This window comes from Bos mutus, chromosome 4, assembly GCF_027580195.1.
Source record: "Bos mutus isolate GX-2022 chromosome 4, NWIPB_WYAK_1.1, whole genome shotgun sequence".
Lineage (NCBI taxonomy): Eukaryota > Metazoa > Chordata > Mammalia > Artiodactyla > Bovidae > Bos > Bos mutus.
The window spans coordinates 81,414,315-81,440,300 of NC_091620.1; the positions used below are offsets into that span (position 1 = coordinate 81,414,315).

A 25,986-nucleotide genomic window follows, 5' to 3' on the forward strand; every position below is an offset into this window, starting at 1 on the left:
TATGCACACACACTCACACACACATATACACATATAATATTCCTTAGGAAAGAATTAACTTCAAACTGTGGCAAATTAATCAAATTCAATCTCTTCAATAAGTAAATTTTAAAAAATTAACATTCATGAACACAATTTTAAAAATTAAAAAACCCCAAAACTCCAGTGATAGAGAATTGGCATTATTATATTTCACATCAGGCATAAAAATCAGAGTATTGTTTCAATGAATCTACTGCTCTGAAATTTTTTGATCATCTATTCCAGCTTGAGGCTCAGTTCCCTAAGGATATCACATATGAATGAAACACATAATTGTAGACAAAACAAATTATAGGGCCATCCCAGGTGGTGCTGGTAGTAAAGAATTTGCCTGCCAATGCAGAAGAGGCAAGAGATGCAGGTTCAATCCCTGGATTGGAAAGATTCCCTGGAGAGGGAAATGCCAACCCACTCTAATATTCTTGACTGGAAAGTCTCATGAACAGAGGAGGCTGGTGGGCTGTAGTCCATGGGGTCATAAAGAATCAGATGGCACTGAGCATCTGAACACATACTAAAGTCAGAAATATACTGGTCTCAACAAAGTAAGTCTGTAGATATTAACTTGGACTGATAGCCTTCTAGTCAGTTCATTTGTAGACTGAAAAAAACAAAACAAAACAATGAATCTATCATTTTAGCCTGGTGGCATAGAACACAGGTATAGCTTTGGATAGGAGAAAGTAAATGACTTATCCTATGTCAGAAGTGAAAGTGTAGTCACTCAGTCATGTCAGACTCTTTGCGACCCCAGGGACTGTAGCCTGCTAGGGCTCCTATTTCCATGGAATTCTCCAGATAAGAATACTGGAGTGGGTAGCCATTCCCTTCTCCAGGGGATCTTCCCAACCCTGACTGAAGCCAGCTCTCCTGCATTTCAGGCAGATTCTTTACCATCTGAGCCACCAGGGAAGACCTTCATATGTCAAAATCACTCCTCAAAATATTTAATGTTTCAAATACAGTATCTATTTTGACAGTTAAGATATTAGGTTGGCCAGAAAGTTCATTGGTTTCCCATATCATCTAATGGAAAAACACAAACTTTTTGGCCAATCCAATATCATCATGAATTTAATAGACATACCACCAAGAACTGTAGTAAAGATTTATGTTTTATGAGAAAATAAAGTAAATCTGGAAATCATAAGTAGCAAATTATGGCTATGAGTTATGCAAAAACTGAACTCTAATCAGAGGATTTATACTCAGAAAGGCCTGGCTTGGCACCTTGGCAAAACTTTGGGAGAATTAATAAATAATACAATTAATAAAAGTAAAATCTTAAGTCACAGGGAATCTTCCTGACCTAGGGATCAAACCTGGGTCTCTTGCCTTGCAGGCAGATTCTTTTCTGAGCCACTAGGGAATCCCAAGTCATATGCACATAGCTTTTAATGAGTTCCCACTTAAACAAATGAAACAACCTGCAAAATTCTCAGTTCCAAAAAAAGATGAGGACTTTAATGGCAGTGTCTGAGTTTATAAAATCACAAATGTAATTTTAGGTTCATTTCAGTTTTCTTTCTTGAATGAGTTTGCATTACATCTATTTTTAATTTAGGTGCATGAATTTAAAAATAGCCACATAAGCTACCAAATACAGACAGAGTCACTTCATCATAGAGTACTTCATTGAAACTGTACTTAAAATCATCCTGATTTGTAGCATTTGGTGATTTTCATGTTGTTAAGACAAAGAAGGTTATGAAATTTTATCTTTAAATTATCCAAGTATCTTTGTCAAACTATATTAGGCAGAGTTACTAAGTTGCAAATTTTATTCTAAAAGAAAAACAGCATATTCATTTCTTTCTGAAGTATGCTATCTGAAAGTAAACATATCATGCCCATACTTACAAATGGGCCTCAATCTTTGTATCTTACCTAGACTGTAATACCAAGAGAATAGTATTAGGCATGATAGGATTACAGTCATTGAAAATTCATACAGATCCAGTGTTTGTTCCTAATGGTTATGTTTTGATTCATATAGTCTTCTTTTTCATTTAGCTAGCCCTCCCAATTTTTGCTGTTGTATGAATATAATTAGAATATTTTAAATAATATACTTTCAGTTATATATTTGGCAATATCCTAGTAAACTAGCTTTCTGAAAATCAATAAGCAACTAAATGAACAAAAAGGTTTGATTTATAGCATTTGTCTATTTTCATGTTTAAATACTCTCACCATGGCCAATTCAAACTATCAACATGATGGCATTCAAAGTGAAGCTGGGAAGAGATGTGCAAAGCTTCTCGCAGTGAGTTGGTCAAGCTGGTTTCAGCAGAGCACTGTGATAAATAAATACTGCCTCAAGTCTGTGTTTATTCTAATAGTCTGTCAGAATATACAGGGACTTTTTGGTAAGTTCCAATATATTTAAGAATATGGCAGTGAATAATTTTAACATGATTAAGTTTTAAACAATAACAGGCAACATTAAATTATGAAGTGACAGCAAAACACTTTCTAAATAGCATCTAATTGAGGATAAAAACAAAAAAAAATGATTTACGATAAAACTATTGCTTTATGATAAAAATATTCATGACAAATAGTATCACTGAAAGCTTGTAAGCTATCTCTATGTTGGAATTTTGAAAATGTAAATGACCACATCATCTTGAGACTCAAGGTAACATTTTACTGAAATTAAAAGTAAGATCATTTTATGGCCCACTATATACACTTGTAAAGTTCATTATTTTAATACTTATGATGTAATAAGCTGAATAGAATAGTACCTAACATAGGATTTGACGATTTTTTTTTTCTCTAAAGGGTCAGAGAGAATATATTTAGGCTTTGCAAATCATATAGTTTGTTGTGAATGCAGTACTGTTTGTGCAGTGGGAAATACTCATGTTCAACATGTAAATTAACAATTCTTGCTGTATTTCAATAAAACAATGCTTACAGAAACAAACAGCGGGTGGATTTGGCCTGTGGGTCATCCACAGTTTGTTGACCTGACTTTAGCAGGTATCAAATCATCTGACGTTTTTATGGGACTGATTTCAATATGATTTTTCTTGGTGTTTATGAATCACTAGTCCCTTTAATCAAAGTACTTTTTGAATGTATATTGTCCCAGTCAGTAAAAAAATCTTTACTAATTACTGTTTCTTAAACAAGATACTCCGCAATGCAAAAGGACAATGCAATTGAAAATAAAATGAATACAGTGGTGGACATATCTTCCTTTACTATACCACAATGTCACCTTTAACCACAAAGAGAGGTTTTCCTAGACAGTAAAAGAAGAGAAAACTTTCAGATCAAATTAAGATATGTTTAATATGAGCACATTCATTTTAATTTACTCTGAAATCCTTATTCTTACCTTCCACAAGTTTCCCTGTCTGTTCGGCACTTCCCCCAGGAAGAATCTTGGCAATATAGGCTCCAATTTCTCCGCTATGTCCAGGGATTTCTTTACCACCCACAATTCTAATTCCTAATCCATTACCTGTATTGAAAAGTTAGCAAATTATTAGCAATAAGAAAGGACAACAGTTATCACAAGTGATAAGGTGCAGAAAAAATGGGTTCTGATATGTATAAGTTAACCCCAAATGAATATTGGAACTGGACACTGATAACAAAAGAACAATATTATGATTTCATAGTAGTTGATAGGAAAGAGAATTATCTGAGATCTGGTAGGATCTATAATGATTAATCTGACATTAACAAATAATTTTTATTTTTTATTTCAGCCATATTCAATAATATAATAAAGTTTTATCCATTTTGATCATATATGTTGCAAGAATTTTATATGACGATGTTCCCAGTATAAATAATTTCAGAGCAAAAAATTCATTTATGAAATTGATGAGCATTTGACTTACAAAAAGGAAGTAATGGCTATCATAAATTGAGAAGACATAAATGACTGCAACTGATAAAGTGAAACCATGATCATAACTTATGAATTATTATTCACATTTCAGCCTTAATTCAGAAACTAACATTGTTTGTGCATTAATATGGCACTTAATACAGGGATAATAAAAGCATTCTTTACTGATGAGCAACTTGGTAAACTGTTCCTTATTCCACAGAACAGATTTTTCTATAATTAGCGATGCAGATAAAAGATGAAAAATGATTATTATGAGAAATCTACACACTCTACTTGATCTTAGCCAAAAGGCTGAGAAGTGATGATTATTATGAGAGATCTAATTGAATCAAATAAACTGTTGACATTTTAAGTTTATTTTAAAAGAGTAAACTAAAAAGCAGCTAGTGTATACAGCTCCACATATATTTTTGTTACAAATGTCAAGAAGATTTTAAAATGAAAGCACTAAAAGAAAGCAGAATTCTCCTTTTTTGAAGACACAATTAATTAAACATTTCATTCAGTGATTGAATTTCCAACTCTTTCAAAATCTCTAAAATTAAAAGCCAGGTCTTTCAAAATCTCTAAAATTAAAAGCCAGGTCTCTTCCAAATCCTATTACTTTCCTACTTAACTCCTCAAAAAGAATCCCTCTAGTTAGCATCAACCAGAGAAGGCAATGGCACCCCACTCCAGTACTCTTGCCTGGAAAATCCCATGGGTGGAGGAGCCTTGTAGGCTGCAGTCCATGGGGTCACTAAGAGTCAGACACGACTGAGCAACTTCACTTTCACTTTTCACTTTCATGCACTGGAGAAGGACATGGCAACCCACCCCAGTGTTCTTGCCTGGAGAATCCCAGGGACGGGGGAGCCTGGTGGGCTGCCCTCTATGGGGTCGCACAGAGTCGGACACGACTGAAGTGACTTAGCAGCACCAACAGCAGCAGCAGCAGCAGCAGCAGTTAGCATCAACACAATTCAAACATTCAACAAGCAGTAGCTGAATAATGCACTGCTTTTTAAAAAATTTATTTATTTTAATTGGAGGCTAATTACAGTATTGTATTGGTTTTGCCATACATCAACATGAATCCGTCACGGGTGTACATGTGTTCCCAATCCTGAAGCCCCCCCCACTTCCCTCCCCATACCATCCCTCTGGGTCATCCCAGTGCACCAGCCCCAAGCATCCTGTATCCTGCATTGAACCTGGACTGGTGATTCGTTTATTATATGATATTATACATGTTTCAATGCCATTCTCCCAAATCATCCCACCCTCTCCCTCTCCCACAGAGTCCAAAAGACTATTCTATACATCTGTGTCTTTTTTGCTGTCTCGCAATACAGGGTCATCTCAGCACTGTTTCTAACAGCCAGGACATGGAAGCAACCTAGATGTCCATCAGCAGATGAATGGATAAGAAAGCTGTGGTACATGTACACAATGGAGTATTACTCAGCCATTAAAAAGAATACATTTGAACCAGTTCTAATGAGGTGGATGACACTGGACTGCTTCTTTATTTATCTAATAGAGGTGTATTTTGGTAAAATACTGTTTATTTCCAGGTGACATGATCCTTCCAAATGAATTTACTCGTTCCTTTTCTTCCTTCCTCCTCCCTCCCTTTCATCCTTTCTCCCCTTTCCCCCTTCCTACTCTCCCTCTTTTCCCCTAGTACCCCACTCCCCACTCTCATCCCGAGACCTGCTTTTTCACCAGAGCAAGTGTTCTGAAGATTTAGCCTCAAAACAAAAACAAAACAAGTTAACTGCATGTTTCTACAAAGGGTTGCCAAGGGTGAGAGTTAAATAAGATCCTAGCTCTCTGTGGCCCCACTTGTGGAGCTTTTCTGTCACAAGTTTCTTAGCTCAGTGTTCCTGTTCTTGGAGATTAATTGAGGATCCAAACTGAACATAACTGGATCAGTGAAGACTAGTATTTACTATATGACATAGAGCATGTATTATATATGACTTTCAGTCTCAACAAAAGTTGATTTCTTAGGCATTAGCATTTAAAGATTCACCAGGACTGATTCTACAATAAGACGTTAGATAGATACTAAGAAAGAGTAGAAGATGAAGAAAAGTAATTAGCCACTATTTATTCAATTATTTTATATATATATATGTGTGTATATATATAGTGTTAAGCCATTTTAGAAATTACAAAATGAGGATTTAAAAATAGCTGGTCATATTTAAAGGATTTTCCTATGGAATTTGTCCAGAAAAAATAAAAACAGATTAATCTAAGATTTGGCTTTATCTTTCATGGTTGAATCACTCACAAGGTGCAATTCATCACTTGTTAAATATTTCATAAAACAAGATACCTATACTGAATTTCTAATGTGGTCAATATATCCATATCAATTTTAAGACATGGTCAATCTGGGATCCCAAAAGATGATTGATGAGATTTCTTTAGAGTAAAGGCATATTTTCAAGACCAAGTTTTATATCAATATTTATGCTAGATGATAGCAGAGCATAGTAGGGTATAGTAAAGTGCTCATGGCACCTCTTATTTCTTTTTAAGATTAAAAACTGTTGTATGGCAGAAACCAACCCAACACTAAAATTAAAAAAAAATATATTTAAATTAAAAAATGGAAAAAATACCATATAAATACAGTTCATAAAAATAATTCTGTACTATATAGAATATGGTATAGCCATATACTTAGAAACTACAAACAGAATTGTTATACCTTGTAAATGTATAGCTAAAAAGTAGAATTTCAGAATCTATTAACATGTGACTACTTAAAAAAACTGATTATGTTTTCATTTTGAAAAATGACATTGTCTTGAAGATAAGTAGTTGGGTTCTTAGTGCCATTTGATTTTTAGTGACTGAGTATATTCTAAAATCCTGTAGTAAAGGATCTATAATAGGAACTTACAACTATATCCACAATAATTATTTAATTTTGTAAAATACAGTTTCATGCTAATGAATTTGACACTTTTAAATATACTTTACAAATCAGTGTCTTTGGTAAAATGGGAGTAATGCATAGCCATGAAAATACTGTGAAAAATGAGATTTGATAGACAGTTGACCCTTCCACAACCTGGGGGTTGAGGTGCTGACCCTCTGTGCAGTTGAAAATCCTCATAAACTTATACTCAGCCCTTTGTATACAAGGTTTCTCTGTGTACTTCCATATCCCTGGATTCAACCAACTGTGGATTGTGTAGCATTATATATTTACTATTGAAAAAAAATCTCCATTTAAATGAACCCATGCAGTTCAAACACATATTGTTCAAGGATAAATGTATATAGAAACCACTTCTAATACATAGCAATTCTCAAAAGTTACTTTTCTTCTTTTTGATCCTGCTGTGTTGACTGCTTTTGATTTTCATGTATACAATAAAGTAACATAGAAATATTAAAAGTTTGTGAAAGAAAAGCAAGTTAGAAAATAAAAAGACCTAAAGGAAAACATTTGTTTATTTTACAGTAGTTGCCTGTATCCTAATTTGGATGCCATGAGTATGAATTTAATTTATATAATTTCTAAGAATGTAAATCTAGATATTTTTATTTACCATTTCTATGGTTATACTTTGATATTTTATGAATATAGACAGAAAAACAAAAACACTTATATAAAAATAAAACACATCAGCTCAAATCTAAAAAGCAGAATGTCAATAAAATAATTTTATAAGCCTAAGAGGCAAAATTAGTTTTTAACTGAAATGCTTAAATCTAAGTGGTCCTTGATAAGTGATACTGTTGGTTTTAACTTTTACAAATTTTTAACAACATAAACTTATTTCCCTCTCTGTTTCTATTCCATCTAGAAACATTGCTAAAATATTTCCTCAGAAGCCATGAAAGTACACTGGTTTTGCTCTTTAGCTCACCATATGGCAGAAAAGAGAGGCCAACAATTACTGTAAAGAACATGGGAGCTTTAGTAAAAGAGATCATCAAAGTTACAGTAATTTTATAACATATAACCATAAATGTGGTTAAGGAAGTCTTAAAGGGAGATCTATAAGCAACCACAACACAATGTATTTGTAAATCACCATGATGTACACCTTAAATATCTTATAATTTTGTAAGCCCATTATACCTCAATAAATTGAAATGAAAAAATAAAAAAGTAAGCTGTACATAAAATAACATGAGCATACTAAGGAAACAGCCTCACATTTGAATTTCAATTTGCAGTTTAAATCTCCCTTACTTTTATATGTTTATCAACGTTACATTAAATGCTCTGATATTTAGGGTATTACAAAAATGTTTTTATTTCCATTATTAAATAACATGAAAATAGCTTGATGTTATAATTAGAGCACTGAATGTGGGCAAAATGACAATACTTGTTTCATTTCATCACTATCATGTGCTACATCTAAGCATCAAGGAAAAGGAAAATTTTCATCAACGAACATACTGTCTTATGAATAGTAGTCTTTAAATCAATAACCTATTATTCATAATAAAGTTATTACAGAACAAAGATATACTGCTTAGTTTAGTCATATAATTAGTTGGGCTGAAGAAGAAAGACTGTCTATATAAATATATTGTCTATATTAATATGAATACACTCATTGGAAGGACAGATGCTGAAGCTGAAGCTCCTATACTTTGGGCACCTGATGTGAAGATCTAACTCATCGGAAGATACCCTGATGCCAGGAAAAATTGAGGGCAAAAGGAGAAGGGGGTAACAGAGGATGAGATGGTTGGATGGCATCACTGACTCAATGGACATGAGTTTGAAACTCAGGGAGATAAAAATGGACAGAGAAGCCTGGTGTGCTGCAGTTCACAGGGTTACAAAGAGTTGGACATGACTTAGCGACTGAACAACAAAAACAATAAATAATCAATGCTAATGATGTACTAAGGATAATGAAAAATACACAAAAGATAGTTCAATTAAATCTATTTTTATAGTTCATCTTAATTATACTCTTGCATAAGGCTGTTGTACCTACAGCTATAAATTATCCAAGAAAATATTTAGAAAAAATCAAATTACATTAAAAGACCATAATGCATCTTATCAAATGTTATATTAATTCATTAACTTTTGAAAACAAAGACCTAAAGAATATTTCACTATTTGTTCTTTAACTTTACTTACTTTTGTTCATTATAAGAAAACATTTCTACAAACACAACAAAGCTCATCAATTGCATTATTAACAATCCATACTTGACTGTTTCTAGAAAATTCAAAATGGAAAAGCCATATTCATGCCAAATATAATCCAACTGTAAGTCTGGACATGCAAATTACAAACTCAGCTCTTCAACCATTAGCTTTTTTAAAAATTCAGCCAATTACTGTATAAAATCTTCTTTCCTACTTTTAAATATGTAAAGATTCATAAAGAATTTGAAGTGAATATTGTATTTCACATTTCTATGAACAAAAGTTCACCATTTGTCTTTTTCTAATGTAATTTGAATAATATTAAGGTAAAAATGTTGCATGGGCTTCAAAGCATGTATAAAATGCTATTCACACTTAGACCATCCTGGATGAGATAGGTCCAAGTTGGCCTGCCATAGGACTGAAATGGCCATTGGCAAGGGAAATAAGGAAGATAAGTCATGGATATAAGTCAAAAGTGGCACAGTGGTAACAAATGCACTTTAGAGACCCAGGTTTGATACCTGGATTGGGAAGATCCCCTGCAGAAGGAAATGGCAACCTACTCCAGTATTCTTACCTGGGAAATCCCATGGGTAGAGGAGCTTTGCAGGCTATACATAGTTCATGGGGTTGCAAAGAGTTGGACATGACTGAGCAATTACAACAACAACAATACGTCAAGACACTGGTATTCTGAGTTTGTTAAGCAACATCTTCCAAATGTCAGATGATGTATGAACTGATAAGGTATTTTTACTAAGAGGGCATAGGATTTCCTCTTTCTGAAATGCTTCAGAAATAGTCCTCACCAAGAAAATTTTCAGGACTTCCACATCAAAAGGGACATTTCGTTCACACAGAGTTTTTTTCTTTATTTTAACTTACATGTTTGATAGTTGCTGAGAGTAGATCTTAAAAGTTTTTATCACAAGAAAAAAATTTTGTAACTATGTTTGGTGATGAATGTTAAACAGAATTATCATGATGACTGCCTTCCCAGACAACACACAGATTGCAGCTATGTGAGTTCCTGATCAGGGGACCTAGTTAAGCCATGCTTCAGATTCTTGAACTACAAAAACATTGAGTACTAAATGTGTGTTGTTTTAAGGCATTAAATTTGTGGTAACTTGTTATTCATCAACAAAAAATTAATACCAAGATGAAAGCTGCATTCTGAGTTTTCTGTGCACACAATACATAGGGATATTGTCTTGGTAGCAAAGCCAGTGGAATAGTTGTGTTTATAGTACTTAACCACAGTGATTGAGCAGCGATAGAGGGTAGGAGATACAGGGAAAATAGGCTATGAACAGAAAGCCTGTTGCCCTTCATAAATGAAGAGGAAGAGCTCTGTGTATCAGTTCTGCATCGCTGGGGTTCTAGTATAATGTGTGTAGCAAGTACATGGCATCTAGGCTACACGAAATTTGTAAATGAATGAATCATGAATGGATGAAAACTGAAGTGTCTAAATTTCAGTTTTGAAACTTTAAAGTGTCTAATTTTCTCTACATAGAGCTTCATGCCCGGCATGCTGCGGTCCATGGTGTCACAAGAAGTTGGACACAATTGAGTGACTGAGCTAAAATGAGGGCTAATGCATCAGTTACAGTGATCTTAAAAATAATAGATTTGTACTGTACTCTGTTCTTGGAAAATGTCTGTAAAATTATATTAACACAATGAATCTTAAAATTAAAAATAACAAAAAGGAAACCCTCTATTCTACATGAATAAAATAAGATTTTGTGAGGTTAACTGCTCAAGACAACACCTAATATACGGTAATGCTAGAGTGGAGCCCACACTCCAAATGAATGGGTTAGAGATGAGTCTCCCGTTAGGCTAGGGCCAGGGAACCTGGTGTGGGAGGAGAAAGGATGGGTTGGGGAGCTGCATACAAAGTCCTTCCCTTTCTCATTCAGTTGCAGAGGGGAGAGTGAAGAGAGACCTTACAATTAGACCATTAAAAGGAGAAACTACCAGGATGTAAAAAATGTTGGGGAGTCAGTATCTGTCAGTCAGTACCGAGGAGAGGAAACATTTTGGGTTTAGGCAGCTTGTGGGTTAAATGGCAGCATTTAATGTTTTTAAATTTATTTTTAATTGGAGGATAATTGCTTTACAATGTTGTGTTGGTTTCTGCCATACAACACTGTGAATTAGCTGTTCAGTTCAGTTCAGTTCAGTCACTCAGTCGTGTCCAACTCTTTGCGACCCCATGAACTGCAGCACGCCAGGCCTCCCTGTCCATCACCAACTCCCAGAGTTCACTCAAACTCATGTCCATTGAGTCGGTGATGCCATCCAGCCATCTCATCCTCTGTCGTCTCCTTTTCCTCCTGCCCCCAATCCCTCCCAGCATCAGAGTCTTTTCCAATGAGTCAACTCTTCACATCAGGTGGCCAAAGTACTGGAGTTTCAGCTTTAGCATCGGTCCTTCCAAAGAACACCCAGGACTGTTCTCCTTTAGAATGAACTGGTTGGACCTCCTTGCAGTCCAAGAGACTCTCAAGAGTCTTCTCCAACACCACAGTTCAAAAGCATCAATTCTTCGGCGCTCAGCCTTCTTCACAGTCCAACTCTCACATCCATACATGACCATGGGAAAAACCATAACCTTGACTAGACGGACCTTTGTTGGCAAAGTACTGTTTCTGCTTTTGAATATGCTATCTAGGTTGGTCATAACTTTCCTTCCAAGGAGTAAGTGTCTTTTAATTTCATGGCTACAATCACTATCTGCAGTGATTTTGGAGCCCCCCAAAATAAAGTCTGACACTGTTTCCACTGTTTCCCCATCTATTTCCCATGAAATGATGGGTGAATTAGCTGTAAGTATACATATATCCCTTCCCTCTTGAACCTTCCCACCACCCTCCATCCCACCCCTACAGGTTGTCACAGAATATGGGGTTGAGCTCCCGGTGTTATACAGTAACTTCCCACTAGATCATCTACATATTGTAATGCATATGTTTTAAATATCATTTAATCTGAAGCTGTAAGTGATCGCTTGGAAAAGGCTCTGCTTGTTTTGTCACTATAGTTTCCATTTTTCTATTGATGAATAAATGTCTATGACTTATTTATACCTTTATCAGCCATTACAAAGATGAAATTGTTACCTTTCCAGCATTAAAGATTTTATCATTTTGTATTTTAGCATTTGTGTTACTATGTTATATATATCTATTAAATGAATACATAATATTAATACTTATATATCTTACTTTTGCAAATCTATAAAGAATGATGTATACACAGGCCTGATAACATAATTATATTATAATAACCATTATTTGGGGGAGTAGTTGAAAAACTGATTTGGAGAGAAAAGTTCTGAGTTTGCCAAGTCACTTTAGGGATACTATAAATAAAATCCAGGTGTCCAGATTATTTTTGTGTTACAGGCTAAACCTAGTCTAATCAAAATCAATTTGCTTTAGTAAAAGAGGTATTCAACACAGTTCAACAGATTCTACCATTCAGTATATGTTAGGGAATATTTTTTACTAAAGAGTTATTTAATATAATTACTTTGGTTATATTCATTAATCTATTTTTAAAACTGTTATTATAACACTATCTGAAATTAAGAATAAATATTATATGTTATTAGGTGGCCAGGCTAAGGATAAACATTCCTCTGAAATTGTACTCTAAACAAAAAGTGAGCTGCTTTTATTTCACCTAGTTTTCTACTGCATAAGATTTAGGGAACGTTTAGTTGTATGTTTCAAAATATATGACTTTGAACTAATGAACACTATTTGGTGTTTCTACTTTGTACCAATATTATATGTGTTATATTACTTGTTTTCAATCTCTTCGGTAACATCTTCAGGGATAGAAGGGAAAAAAGTAACTAACATTTCTAGAGTTTCTCCTACTTTGCATTTTTAAATCATCTCATAACTTTCCATGTTAGGCACTGTCCATACCATTTTAGGACAAAGCAGCTGAGACTACAGGAGGTTAGAAACTTGGCTAGGTTGGCTGGTAAGTAAAACAACCAAGGTTAGAGCCCATTTTTCTCCTTGAGTCCCACATTCTTGTTCTTTCTATATACCTTTGCTCATCACTCTAATTGTCAAAAAAAATTCTAGAGGATAATTTTAGAAAATATTCTAGAAGTCTTAAAAAAAAAAAAAAAAGAAGTCTTTTCTCTTTTAATTGAATCTCATTTCTTTTTATCCATTTTCCAAGATGAAATCATATGCATGCTCTCTCTCTCTCCCTCTCTCTCTCTATATATATATATACATACATATATATATATATATACACACATATTTAGTATTAACATCACCAAATTACCCTCCTTAACCTGTAGGTTAAACATCTTGAATGTCTTTACCCTCTCCTTACAGAATCAATTATTAATTCCTTTGCTTTTATTTATTAAGAAAAACAGAAAAATGTGTTCATCCATCCCCAGTCTTTTAACTGGGGTTTTAACTGGCTTTTAACACAGCCATTAATGTCACTTAATGGCAGGAACCCATTTCTACAAGCAATATTCATCTTGACAGATGTCAGGAAAAGTGATGATGTGAATGAGGAACTAGTCCAACAGTAAATACTTCTTTTATCACTGAGGAAATGAACGCAAGTTTTCACTGAAATATACAAGGAAGAAATGATTTTAGAAGAGATTCTATTCAAATATGATTTTTTCTATAGTTGTATACTCTTTATTTCTAAGACACTTTGAGGGGCTTACAATGAGAAATTGTATCATATATTTACAACATATTTGGACAGTTAATAAGAGTAAAGAGAAAAAGCCATTCTGAATGGGAAGGGAGAAATTTGGGGTCAAGACCTGCTTACTAGAATCTGTTCAGTTTCCCAGAACTTGCAGCATTTAGCATGGAAAACACATGTTCTCAAAGTGACAATGGACACTTTCTCTTGGTGTTCCACAAGAAAAAGAACAAATGACATAAGTGCCTTAACTTTCAAACATCTGACCTTAAAAAAAAAGTTTTCTCATTAAATGTTCCTAAACAATGTAGGAGACATGTTAAGGGTGTGTTACCTACAATGTATCTAACTGCATGAAGTAGAGTTCACCACATTTTTGCCTCAGTTCACTTCAGTCACTCTGTTGTGTCTGACTCTTTGAGACCCCATGGACTGTAGCACGCCAGGCCTCCCTGTCCATCACCAACTCCCGGAACTCACCCAAACTCATGTCCATTGAGTCGGTGATGCCATCCAACCATCTTATCCTCTGTCGTCCCCTTCTCCTCCTGTCTTCAATCTTTCCCAACATCAGGGTCTTTTCAAATGAGTCAGCTCTTTGCATCAGGTGGTCAAAGTATTGGAGTTTCAGCTTCAACTTCAGTCCTTCCAATGAACACTCTGGACTGATCTCCTTTAGGATGGACTGGCTGGATTTCCTCCCAGTCCAAGGGACTCTCAAGAGTCTTCTCCACCACCACAGTTCAAAAGCCTCAATGCTTCGGCATTCAGCTTTCTTTATAGTCCAACTCTCACATCCATACATGATTACTGGAAAAACAATAGCCTTGACTAGATGGACCTTTGTTAGCAAAGTAATGTCTCTGCTTTTTAATATACTGTCTAGGTTGGTCATAACTTTCCTTCCAAGAAGTATGCATCTTTTAATTTCATGGCTGCAGTCACCATCTGCAGTGATTTTGGAACCCCCCCCCCAAAAAAAAAAATAAAGTCAGCCATTGAAATAAAGTCAGTTTCCACTGTTTTCCCATCTATTTGCCATGAAGTGATGGGACCGGATGCCATGATCTTCGTTTTCTAAATGTTGAGCTTTAAGCCAACTTTTTCACTATCCTTTTCACTTTCATCAAGAGCCTCTTAGTTCTTCTTACTTTCTGCCATAAGGGTGGTGTCATCTGCATATCTGAGATTATTTGTATTTCTCCTGGCAATCTTGATTCCGGCTCTGCTTCCTACAGCCTAGTGTTTCTCATGATGTACTCTGCCTAAAAGTTAAAGAAGGAGGGTGACAATATACAGCCTTGACATACTCCTTTTCCTATTTGGAACCAGTCTGTTGTTCCATGTCCAGTTCTAACTGTTGCTTCCTAACCTGCATACAGATTTCTCAAGAGGCAGGTCAGGTGGTCTGGTATTCCCATCTCTTTCAGAATTTTCCACAGTTTATTGTGATCCACACAGTCAAAGGTTTTGGCATAGTCAATAAAGCAGATATAGATGTTTTTTTTCTGGAACTCTCGCTTTTTTGATGATCTAGTGGATGTTAAGCAATTTGATCTCTGGTTCCTCTGCCTTTTCTAAAACCAGCTTGAACATCTGGAAGTTTACAGTCCTTGTATTGCTGAAGCCTGGCTTGGAGAATTTTGAGCATTAATTTGCTAGCATGTGAGATGAATGCAACTGTGCGGTAGTTTGAGCATTCTTTGGCATTGCCTTTCTTTGGGACTGGAATGAAAACAGACCTTTTCCAGTCCTGTGGCCACTGCTGAGTTTTCCAAATTTGCTGGCATATTGAGTGCAGCACTTTCCCAGGATCATCTTTTAGGATTTGAACTAGCTCAACTGGAATTCTATCACCTCCACTAGCTTTGTTCATAGAGATGCTTCCTAAGGCCCTCTTGATTTCACATTCCAGGATGTCTGGCTCTAGGTGAGTGATCACACCATCGTGATCATCTGGGTCATGAAGAGCTTTTTTCTACAGTTCTTCTGTTTATTCTAGTTACCTCTTCTTAATATCGTCTGCTTCTGTTAGGTCCATACCATTTCTGTCATTTATTGAGACCATCTTTGCATGAAATAGTCCCTTGGTATCTCTACTTTTCTTGAAGAGATCTCTAATCTTTCCCATTCTATTGTTTTCTTCTATTTCCTGGCAATGATCACTGAGGAAGGCTTTCTTATTTCTCTTTGCTATTTTTTGGAACCCTGTACTCAAATGGGTATATCTTTCCTTTTCTCCTTTGCTTTTTGCAGTTCCCCTTTATTTGATGTATCACATGTGAGCACAGGAGTGCGGTCTCAAATAAAGATTATAGAATTTTTTTTAAAAAATTGGTGTACCTTATTTCATCATGGTTAAATTTTTTTCAGAATTCAGCTTTGAACCAGACAAAACCATTATGAAAATCTCTAAAAGGAAGCTTCAGTGATTTCATTGGTGCTCATATTACCCATCAAATTAAATTCAGGATTATTTAATATGATCTGGGTCTAACTCTTATTCCTTTTATGACCTCGTCCTAACTTTGATCCGTTTTGTATTCTGTTTTAGCAAAACAAAATTTAAAAAAATAACATAAGCCAAAAAAAAAAAGAACAAAAAACCCCCCAAAATAACCCACTTCCTGAAATGATAAAATCATTGAAAGGAAATAAAAAACACTAATCAGGTCCAAGGGCTAAACTCAAGACTCAATATTATATGCAGCCTCATTATCTAGTTTAATTAGTAGGTTCTTAAATGGTCTAATCATAAAATCCCCTTCTCTCTGGTGGATATAAAGATCCCTCACCAAATAGCACTCCTTATCAAGTGATCTGGGCTTCCCTGGTGGCTTAGATGGTAAAGAATCTGCCTGAGACCCCGGTTCAATCCCTAGGTTGAGAAGATCCTCTGGAGACGTAACGGTAACCCACTACAATATTCTTGCCTGGAGAATCCCCATGGACAGAGCAGCCTGGGTGGGCTAAAGTTCATGGGGTTGCAAAGAATTGGACATGACTGAGCAATTCACATGTCCACTTTTCATCAAGGGGCTCTAGTCCAATTTCTGCTTATCCCTGAGCAGGTGGGACTCAGTTTCCTCCAAGTCTATACAATTATTCAACCAAGCCAATCACATCTTCCTGAAAGAACCAGGGGGCACTCCAACTTTTAGATACTAAAATGCTGGCCTTGGCAGAACTGTTTATTCTATTCCTGAGTACAACCCCAATATGGCCTCTATACTTTAGGGAAATAAAGAATACATCATGGCAGCATTTTTTCACTGTGGTATTGTAGTATTGTTTATAATATTGAAAAGGGGAAGTCAGTACAAATGTTTAGCAACTGAGGAATGGTGGATATAGATGATTAAATATCTATAAATATAATAAAAATAATTAAACTTATCTTATGAAGATCTTTTGATGTAACAGGAAAACGTCTTTGTTAGGTAATTTATACCTATATACAAAATACATATGTAAACTACTTTACAATATGCTCCTAACATTTACTGTATGTACCTGGGTATAAAGAAGAAAGGAAAGAGAGTGTAAATTGTCAGATTATGACAGTTTTCATTTTTATCTTTATAGTTTTCAGTATTACTATAATTTACTGAGGATCTCTCTATCTATTCATCCATCCATCCATCCATCCAGTTATCTATATATACACGACACACACATACTCATTTCACATACACATACAAAGAAGAGAGTTGAAAATGATACATGTATTTAGAAGATCAGATGGGAGATCTGCCTTTTAGATTTCTAAGAGGAAAGAGAAATGAAAATCTTCATGAGAAAATGGGGAATGATATATTCTCTATCTCCCATTAATATATTCTTTGAATAAATGAAGATACTAGGTATAAAAATTATATGTGTAAATACATGTACCCATGGTTTGTGACTTATTTTAACTTTCAAGAGACAATCTCATGTATTCAATGTTTGCTATGGATTAGCTCTACTTCTTCAAATATCTTGCAAATTCTTGGAAGTAGAATTGTTACCACAGGCTTTTTGTATGTCTGCCTCATATCTAGGTTGAGGTTGAGTTTACATTCAACATGAGCTATTTACTTTTACAGTGGGAAAGTGAAAGATTTGTTTATTTTAATTCTACTTTCTATAATCCTATATTATTTGGAAAAATTTTCAAGTAAATTTAACAGTTATAAAAGGTAGCTAAATTTTTGTTCCAGTATTTTTATTGACTATGGACTATATTCCATGGAACATGGGGTAGTTTTCTAAACTAATCTGCTGATTAATAATACGATATCTTCAAGAAAGACTAAACAAGATATATAGAACTATTACTACCATCTGAAGGTTCCATCTAGAATCTGAATGCAACTATTTATCTAAATCACCTCTACTTTAAATTTGTGGGTTTTCATTGTAAACACTCGTTAGTAACAAAGAAAAAGAAGAATGGTATCAGTATTTGGTAGAATTGGTTAAACTTTCAAATTATTTCAGAAGCAAAGGAAAAAATAAGCAAGTGTACAGTGAATAAAATAACTATGTTCATATCTTTCTAACTTAATTGAGATTTTCATTTCCTTTCTTAGGATTTTACATGCATGATTTCTTTGGTTGCATACTGGGACAATATAACGACCCTAACCCTAAATAAGGTCATTGTCATAAATGTAACCATGTCCATTAAAAAATTATTGAAATATAAACCAGAGTGAATATGAGGGTATGTATGTATGTATGCATGTATGTAAACTCTTTATCCTCTTTCAAATATGAAAACATAATTCATTCAATACCTCTTCATATTGCCAGGATTTGAGAGTTCAATTGGTAAAGAGAAGAAAGTGCAGTCTGATCAGCTAGTGTTTGCTTTAAAAGCTGTTCTTAAATACTTCTGCTCACCTTTCTAAAATTTTAGGCCAATAAAAATCCTTCCAATGAGTTTTAGTGCGGAAGAGAGGAAGGGATTCTACAACAGGCTTAGGGTAGAATCCCTGCATTACTGTCACAACTAGTCACTAATGTTCTTCAGGAACAAAGCAGGGATGTCTCCTCTCACTACTCTGCTCAGTATTATACCACAGGTTTTAGAAAGTGCAATAAGGACAAGAAATTTATACAAATTTATCCCCACTGGAATGGAAGAAGTAAAGCTGTCTTTATTTGTAAACAACATAATCTTGCTTGTAGAAAACCCTAAGGACTCCCCCCCAAAATTAAAAAACTATCAGAACTAAAAACACTAGTAAGATTATAAACTAAAAGGTCAGTGTACAAAAATCAAATGCATTTTTATAAAATGGTAGTGAATAATCCCAAACTGAAATTAAGAAAGCAATTCCATTCTTGGCTACATGTGTACGTATGGCCGAGTCCTATTGCTGTCCACCTGAAACTGTCACTACATTGTTAACTGGCTATACTACAATATAAAATAAAAAGCTTAAAAAAAGGCAAAAAAAATCATTGAATCTTATACTCACCATGAGTGAAACTTATAAGATGGAAATTATATCTCAATAAAGCTGTTAAAAAAAAAATTCCATTCTCAATAGCACCAAGAACAGAATAATTTGGAAGACATTAAACAAAGAAATTCTAGTTTTGTACTGGAAACTATAAAACTGTATTGAAAAATTAAAGGATACCTCAGTAAAGGTAGAAATATTACACATACATGAATTAGAAGATTCAGTGTTGGTAAGATAGCAATTCTTTCAAATTGATCTATAGTTTCAATGTGACCCCTATCATAATCCCGGTAAGTTGATACTAAAAAATGTGGAAATTAAAATAATCTAGAGTAGCCAAAACAATTTAAAAAAAAAGTTGGAGTAATTACATTATTAGATTTCAAAACTTAATATGAAGCTACAGAGTAAGCAAAAGAGTATAACAGTTAGGCATATAATCAAACAGAACAGAATTGAGATTCCAGAAATAAATTCTTTTTTTTTTTTTTTGGCATTGGATATGGCCATGGTTTCTTATATGTGACACAAAAACCATGAGCAATACAAGGAAAATATATAAATTGGATGTCATCAAAATGAAAAACTTTTGTACAAAGGACATTAAGATACCAAGGCAATTCAATGGGGGATTGGTTTCTTTCACAGAAGGTGCTTGTACAATTAAATATTCATTAGTGGTTCAAAAAAATGAATTTGGATGTCAGCATCATACCATATACACAAATAGGTACAAAATAGGTAACTGACCTGAATGTTTAAAGTATATAAACATAAGAGAAATTTTCTGGTATAAAACCTCTCAGAGAAAATCTTTTTGACCTCGAAATAGTTCTTAATACATTATCAGCAGCATGGTTTACAAACTAAAAATAACAATAAATTGAATTCTATTAAAATGTAAATTTTTCCTTTAAAATACACCTTTAAGAAAATAAAAAGACAAGACAAAAACTAGAAGGAAATAGATGCACTCCATGTAACTTATAAGAAACACATCCAAAATATATAAAGAACTCTTACAACTCTGTATGAAGACAAAGAATCCAAATGAATAATGGAAAAAAATTCTTAATAAATATTTTACCAAAGAATATGTATGCTTTGACTTTAACCACCTAAAAATATACTCATAGCTCAGTTGGTAAAGAATCCACCTGTAATGCAGGAGAACCTGGTTTGATTCCTGGGTCAGGAAGATCTCCTGGAGAAGGGATAGGCTACCAATGCATTATTCTTGGGCTTCCCTGGTGGCTCAGCTGGTAAAGAATCTGCCTGCAATGCAGGAGACCTGGGTTTGATTCCTGGGTTGGGAAGATCCCCTGTAGAAGGAAAAGGTTTCCCACTCCAGTACTCTGGTCTGGAGAATTCCATGGACTGTATAGTCCATTGGGTCACAAAGAACTGGACACAACTGAGCAACTTTCACTTTCACTCTCATCAGAGGTCATTAGGAAAATTCAAGTTAAAACAACACACTATCATCCACACTCACCCTAAAAGACAGATATTACCAAGTGCTGGCAAAGGCATAGAGGAAGTAGAATCCTTAGACATTGTTGGTAAGAATAGAATATGGTACCTTTACCTTGGCAAACTATCTGACAACTTCTTAAATAGTTAAAAAGAAACTCACCATGTAACTGAGCAATTCCATTTTTAGGACATCATACAAAAGTACCATATGTCCAAAGTAAAACTTGTGTGCAAATTTTAAGTGAAACCACAAAAAATCCAATGGATAAATAAATACAGAGAATTCAAACAATGGAGTACTTCTTCATAATAAAAAGAACAAATATCTGATACATGCTACAACATAGATAAACCTAAAAAGTACTGGTAATTGAAAGGAGTCAGAAATCAAAACTGAAATCGTACAATTTAATTTATATGAAGAACCCATAAAGGGTAGAATCAGAGACAGAAAGTAAACTTCCTGTCTGTGACTGGGAGAGGAATGCTGGATGTGGCTATGGCTATCAGACTCAAAGGAACTTTTTGTAGTGTTTGAAAAGTTTCAAAACAAGATTGTTGTGATAGTCATACAACTCCACAAATTTATAAAAGTCATTTATAACCTGCACATTCACGATATAAGTTTTACCACAAAGTTCCACCCATGAAACTTTCCAGGCAAGAGTACTGGAGTGGGTTGCCATTTACTTCTCCAGGGGATCTTCCCGACCCAGGGATCAAACCCAGGTCTCCAGCATTGCAGGCAGATGCTTTACCATCTGAGCCACCAGGGAAGCCCCATACCACAATAAAGTTGTTAAAATAATAATTTTAAAAGGGCTATCCATATTTGCTATTCCTACCAACTCAGATCCAGTGAGATCTGTTACATTTGTTTCTTGTTTCTAAAACTTATGAAGATGGTGGCCTAATGGGGTACAGAGAATGAGCCACTATATCTGGAGAAGACACTGCTATCTTTTGAAACTAACCATTCTTAATGTTCTTCGCTATTACACTTCCTAATCCATCTTTCTAACCTTGCAGATGGAGCCAGTCCATTATGGAACTTTAATATAAGCAAATATCCTTTTTAAATTCAGAAGAATTTCTCTGACTTGTTTTGAACAGCTGTGTTTCTGAAGATGTTAAGATGGAGTTCTAAATAAAAAAGAAAGAGACTCACTTCTTGAGTATTACGTTTTATCTTTTTTTCTGATAATTTCTAAGAGAAAATAACATTCTTTTGATTGAACACTAAGGATAAGATTTTGTGTCAGGTTCACTTGCAATTATGTGAGATATAGAGAGCTGATCTTTTTTAAGAATGAATGTACTCATTCTCAAAATCTAAATAAGTGATAGAGCTGAACTCCAATTCAGGACTTTCTGATTCTAAAACTCATGTCCTATTTTCTCCATTTCACTGCTTTGTGCTTGGGTGACTGAAGGTTTTCAGAACTGTTGTACAGTTGTTGATCAGCACCTATAAGTATATCTTTGAAGTTTACAGTCAAAATTAAATGATCTATTTGCTCAAAGTTATCAACCACTTAACAGAAGACTGTATGCATGTATTTCCCTCTGCATACATCATAAAATAGTATAAAAAAATGGTACACATGTGTATGTGTGCACACACCTATACATATATACAGATGTCTATGAACAATAAAGTTTTGTAAATTCCCTGACTTTGTCTCAGTTGTTCCTTAAGTTTTACTATAGTTCAGTTCAGTTCAGTCGCTCAGTCGTGTCCAACTTTTTGTGACCCCATGAACTGCAGCACGCCAGGCCTCCCTGTCCATCACCAACTCCTGGAGTCCACCCAAACCCGCGTCCATTGAGTCGGTGATGCCATTCAACCAACTCATCCTCTGTCTTCCCCTTCTCCTCCTGCCTTCAATCTTCCTCAGCATCAGGGTCTTTTCCAATGAGTCAGCTCTTTGCATCAGGTGGCCAAAGTATTGGAGTTTTATTCACATTTCAGATTCTCCTATTAAAGCGTGAATAACCTGTAGATCAAGGTCTTTGCTAGAGTCACTCTAGTAACCTAGCAACTAATACAATATAAATCACACTATGGGTGTTCTATGAATAAATATTAATGAATTAAAATTTAAAAGTATTCAATATGAGTTTGAAAGCAGTTATAAACTAAAATTTATTTGAATAAGTTTTTGTATAGGAAGGAAAAAAAGCTTAGAATTTTTTTCACTTATTCTATAAAGATTCTTAGAGAAGTATTTCACAAACATTTTGGCTTCAAGGAGCCATTTATATTTTTAACATTATTGAGGATGTCAAAGAGCTTTCATTTATATCAGTTATAATTTTGTATATTTTTGATATTATAGACTAAAACTGAATTTATTAATGAATTTAAAGCATTAATAAACTCATTCTATGTTAAAACAAATCATTTTTTAAAAAAATGCATTTTAAAAACAAAACATTTAAGAGAAAGGTGGCATTGTTTTACATTACTGAAAAAATGTTTGATTTGAATTAAATAGAAGACAGTTGAATTCTCTTATCTGCTCTGTATACAATCTTTTGGGATGTCACACATCATGTAATCTCTGAAAAACTCTACTGTATATTCACAGAAAAATGAGAGTGCAAAAGGTAAATGTTACCTTTAGCATTACTATGAAAATAATTTTGACCTTGAAAACCCCCTGAAACAATCTTGAGAACCCTGAGGGTTCTCAGCTTAACACTCTGACAGCCATATAATAAAAAGAATTAAAAAAATTTTTTTTCTATTTCTGTATGTTGTTAATATTTTGAAATTATTTTGCTTTCAATAAGTATCAATAGAAATATGTTTTGTTTTTCTGTGAAGTGTCCATGTTTCATATAATTCTTATAAAATAATTTAAGGTTAGACACAGAATGGTCTATTAAAACACTATAAAAGATATATTTTATTTCTCCTTTCAATGAGCTTTTATAACGAAAATGAAAATTCACTAATGACATTTCCCCTCTGTTTGGGAGAGCAGAAATGCTACATTTTACTCTTTTCTCCTTCCTTGATTATATCCTCATCTTGTTTTACAAAGGCAGTTAAATTATTAGCTTGCTATGCTAAGTCACTTCAGTCGTGTCCGACTCTGTGCGACCCCATAGACGGCAGCCCATCAGGCTCCCCTGTCCCTGGGATTCTCCAGGCAAGAACACTGGAGTGGGTTGCCATTTCCTCCTCCAATGCATGAAAGTGAAAAGTGAAAGTGAAGTTGCTCAGTCGTGTCCCACTCTTAGCGACCCCATGGACTGCAGCCTACCAGGCTCCTCCGTCCATGGGATTTTCCAGGCAAGAGTACTGGAGTGGGGTGCCATTGCCTTCTCTGAATTATTAGCTTAGATAGCTTTTTTTCCTATTGATGAAGCCACTGGGCACTGCTGTTTTTCTCTAAACATGAGAGACAATCAGGAATTTAATTGTTAGGTAGTTAGAACAGGAAAAAGGAGTCCAGATTGGTGGTGGCTAAAAGACAAGGAAGGAAGAAGCTTGCAAAAATAGAACAAAGGAAGGTCTGAGGACCAGAGTGAGGACCTCAGGTAAAACAAACAGCATTACCCAGGAGTGCTGTTTGTTTTACCCGAGGTCCTCACTCCAGTCCTCAAACCTCCTTTGTTCTATTTTCACGGGCTTTTTCTTTCCTTGTCGTTTAGCCACCACCATTCTGGACTCCTTTTTCCTGTTCTAACTACCTAACATAACTATTTTCTATTATGCAAAGTTTCATACATATAAAAAAGTAGTGACAAGGCTGTAATAAAACCCAGTGTAGTTAATCATTCAGCTCCAAAGTAATCAAATTATGTCAATTCTGTTCCATCTATGTCTTCACCACTTTTTACACAGCTAATTGTGAAGCAAACTCCACACAAGACATTGTTTCATCTGTAAATATTTTAGTATACATCTCTAAAAAACATACTCCATTTTGTCATGAAAATATTAACATAAAAATGACATGATAGCTAGAAAAACAGTAAAATCTTAGTATCATCAAATATTTAGTCACTCAAAGTAAGCTTTTGGTAGACCAGCAAATAACAGAGATTAGCCAGGAGTGTAAATTTTCTATGCCAGGGTTTGTCTGCCACTAACTTCAAACTGCTAGATGCTGTTTGGCAAATATTGCCATTTCTTGCTCTAATCTTGCATATAAATTTTTTTGTGTGTGAAATTGTTAGTGGCTCAGTCATGTCAGACTCTGCAACCCCCAGGACCATGGCACACCAGAAACCTCTGTCCATTGGATTCTCCAGGCAAGAATACTGGAGTGGGTAGCAACTCCCTTCTTCAGGGGATCTTCCTGACCGAGGGATTGAACCTGGGTCTCCCACATTTTAGGCAGATTCTTTTTTTTTTTAAGATAAATTTATTTATTTTAATTGGAGGCTAATTACTTTACAATATCGTATTTGTTTTGCCATACATCAACATGAATCCGCCACGGGTGCACACGTGTTCCCCATCCTGAACCCTCCTCCCACAAGCTACCAGGGAAGTCCCATATACATGTATTTAAATCCCTTTGAAGCACTTAAGATTTAGTTGAAGACAATACAAATTGTTCTAAAAAATTTAGTTTAGAATGAGATCAGGCTACTTTGGGATACAAAGAAAATACATTCAGTAGCAATGCAGGATAAATGTAACAAGTATGTTTATTATTATTTTGCTGCTGCTAAGTCACTTCAGTCATGTCCGACTCTGTGCGACCCCATAGACGGAAGCCCACAAGGCTCCCCCATCCCTGGGATTCTCTAGGCAAGAATACCGGAGTGGGTTGCCATTTCCTTCTCCAATGCATGAAAGTGAAAAGTGAAAGGGAAGTCGCTCAGTCGTGTCCGACTCTTAGCGACCCCATGGACTACAGACTACCAGGCTCCTCTATCCATGGGATTTTCCATGCAAGAGTACTGGAGTGGGGTGCCATTGAAAAGGAGCATGCATAGAGATAATAATATACATTACTAGTATATAATGCAAACTATAATCCTCTTCTCATTTTGCAAAGTCTACATATAGAAGAAACAAATTTTCAGACTAGAATAATTATAACAAGTCAATAGCTCTGATTTCTATTATTCTTATATTTTAAAATAAAATTATAATTTTTTCCTAATTTTAGTAAAATAAAACAAAAATTTCCCCTAACTGTAGCAAAAAAAACCAATATAAATTGCAAAAGAAAAATGATAAGGTTGAAGGGATAATTACTTTGACACAGAATACTAATACAAATAGAAAACATATTGACATGGAGTCCTGGTGATTTAGTAAAAATTGT

At 34.8% G+C, this 25,986-nt stretch overlaps 1 protein-coding gene across 1 annotated transcript in view; it reads right to left on the reverse strand.

The window, feature by feature from the left end:
* The window catches only part of PCLO (piccolo presynaptic cytomatrix protein), a 141,860-nt gene that overhangs the window by 55,454 nt on the left and 60,420 nt on the right, over positions 1–25,986 (reverse strand). The window contains exon 7 of the mRNA XM_070368855.1: positions 3,392–3,517. Within this exon, the coding sequence (XP_070224956.1) occupies positions 3,392–3,517 (126 nt within the window). The remainder of the gene's footprint in view (positions 1–3,391; positions 3,518–25,986) is intronic.